At 50.2% G+C, this 817-nt stretch overlaps 1 protein-coding gene across 1 annotated transcript; it reads right to left on the bottom strand.

Annotated features, from left to right (window-relative positions):
* Positions 1-96: 96 nt before the first annotated feature.
* LOC108354998 (non-histone chromosomal protein 6-like) lies at positions 97-495 on the bottom strand. The gene has a single exon (XM_017606172.1). The coding sequence runs from the start codon at positions 493-495 to the stop codon at positions 97-99; it is 399 nt and encodes a 132-aa protein (XP_017461661.1).
* Between the last annotated feature and the right edge of the window lie 322 nt (positions 496-817).

Here is an 817-nt window from a genome sequence, read left to right as displayed (position 1 = left end):
AATGCCATTTACAATGAAAAGAAATGATGATGTAAGAATGTAATGGCAATAGTGGCTTCATAAGAGCCTCGCTTGAGGTAGGCGATGATGAAATGATCAGTTGTCATCGCTCTCCTCCTCGTCCATAGATTCCTCGGAGGAGAGGTCGTCACCATTGGGAATGGCTTCCTCCACCTTCTTCTGGGCCACCTTCTTCTCGGCTGGCTTCGACGGGTTGCCGGCGGCGAAGTTCTCGCGAGCCTCCTTAGCCTGGGCTTCGTAGTTTGCCTTGATAGCTGGATCGATTTGCTTCCAGCGCTGCCCAATCTCCTGCACGGTGAGTTTGACAGAGGGAGCTTTGGCGCGTTCGTCCATCGAAAAGAGCAGGTAAGCGTTCAGCGGGCGCTTGACGCCACCGGCGGCCGGCTTCTTCTTCATCACCTTCTTGCCTGCGTCCTTGGCAGTTTTGCCAGTGGTGGCCTTGCGCTCCTCAACGACCTTCTTCGGGCGAGCCATCTTGCTGGTGGGAGATGATGTGAGGAAAGAGCAGTTGTCTTTGAAAAAAGGCAAAGTCGAGCGAGTGAGAACTTGCGAGAAATTGAGATGTGACGACAGGCAAGGAGACAAATCGCAGACTGAGAGCAGTGAAAAGAACAGCGTGAAACGTTGTCGGTTTTATAACGCCGTAACAACAGCAGCGCAGCTATGCGGCGCTTTTTCCTTTCTTAGAACTTGACTGTGACAAGGCCACACTGTTTGCGAAACAATTCCCCCTTGTTCACAAAGGCTGTGATTTGGTAGATTTTTTTTCAGTTTTTAAGTTTCAAATGATTTATTT

This window comes from Rhagoletis zephyria, unplaced genomic scaffold (assembly GCF_001687245.7).
Source record: "Rhagoletis zephyria isolate East Lansing unplaced genomic scaffold, Rhagoletis_zephyria_1.1 Rzeph_scaffold_41331, whole genome shotgun sequence".
NCBI lineage: Eukaryota > Metazoa > Arthropoda > Insecta > Diptera > Tephritidae > Rhagoletis > Rhagoletis zephyria.
This window is presented reverse-complemented; position numbering and strand designations above follow the sequence as displayed.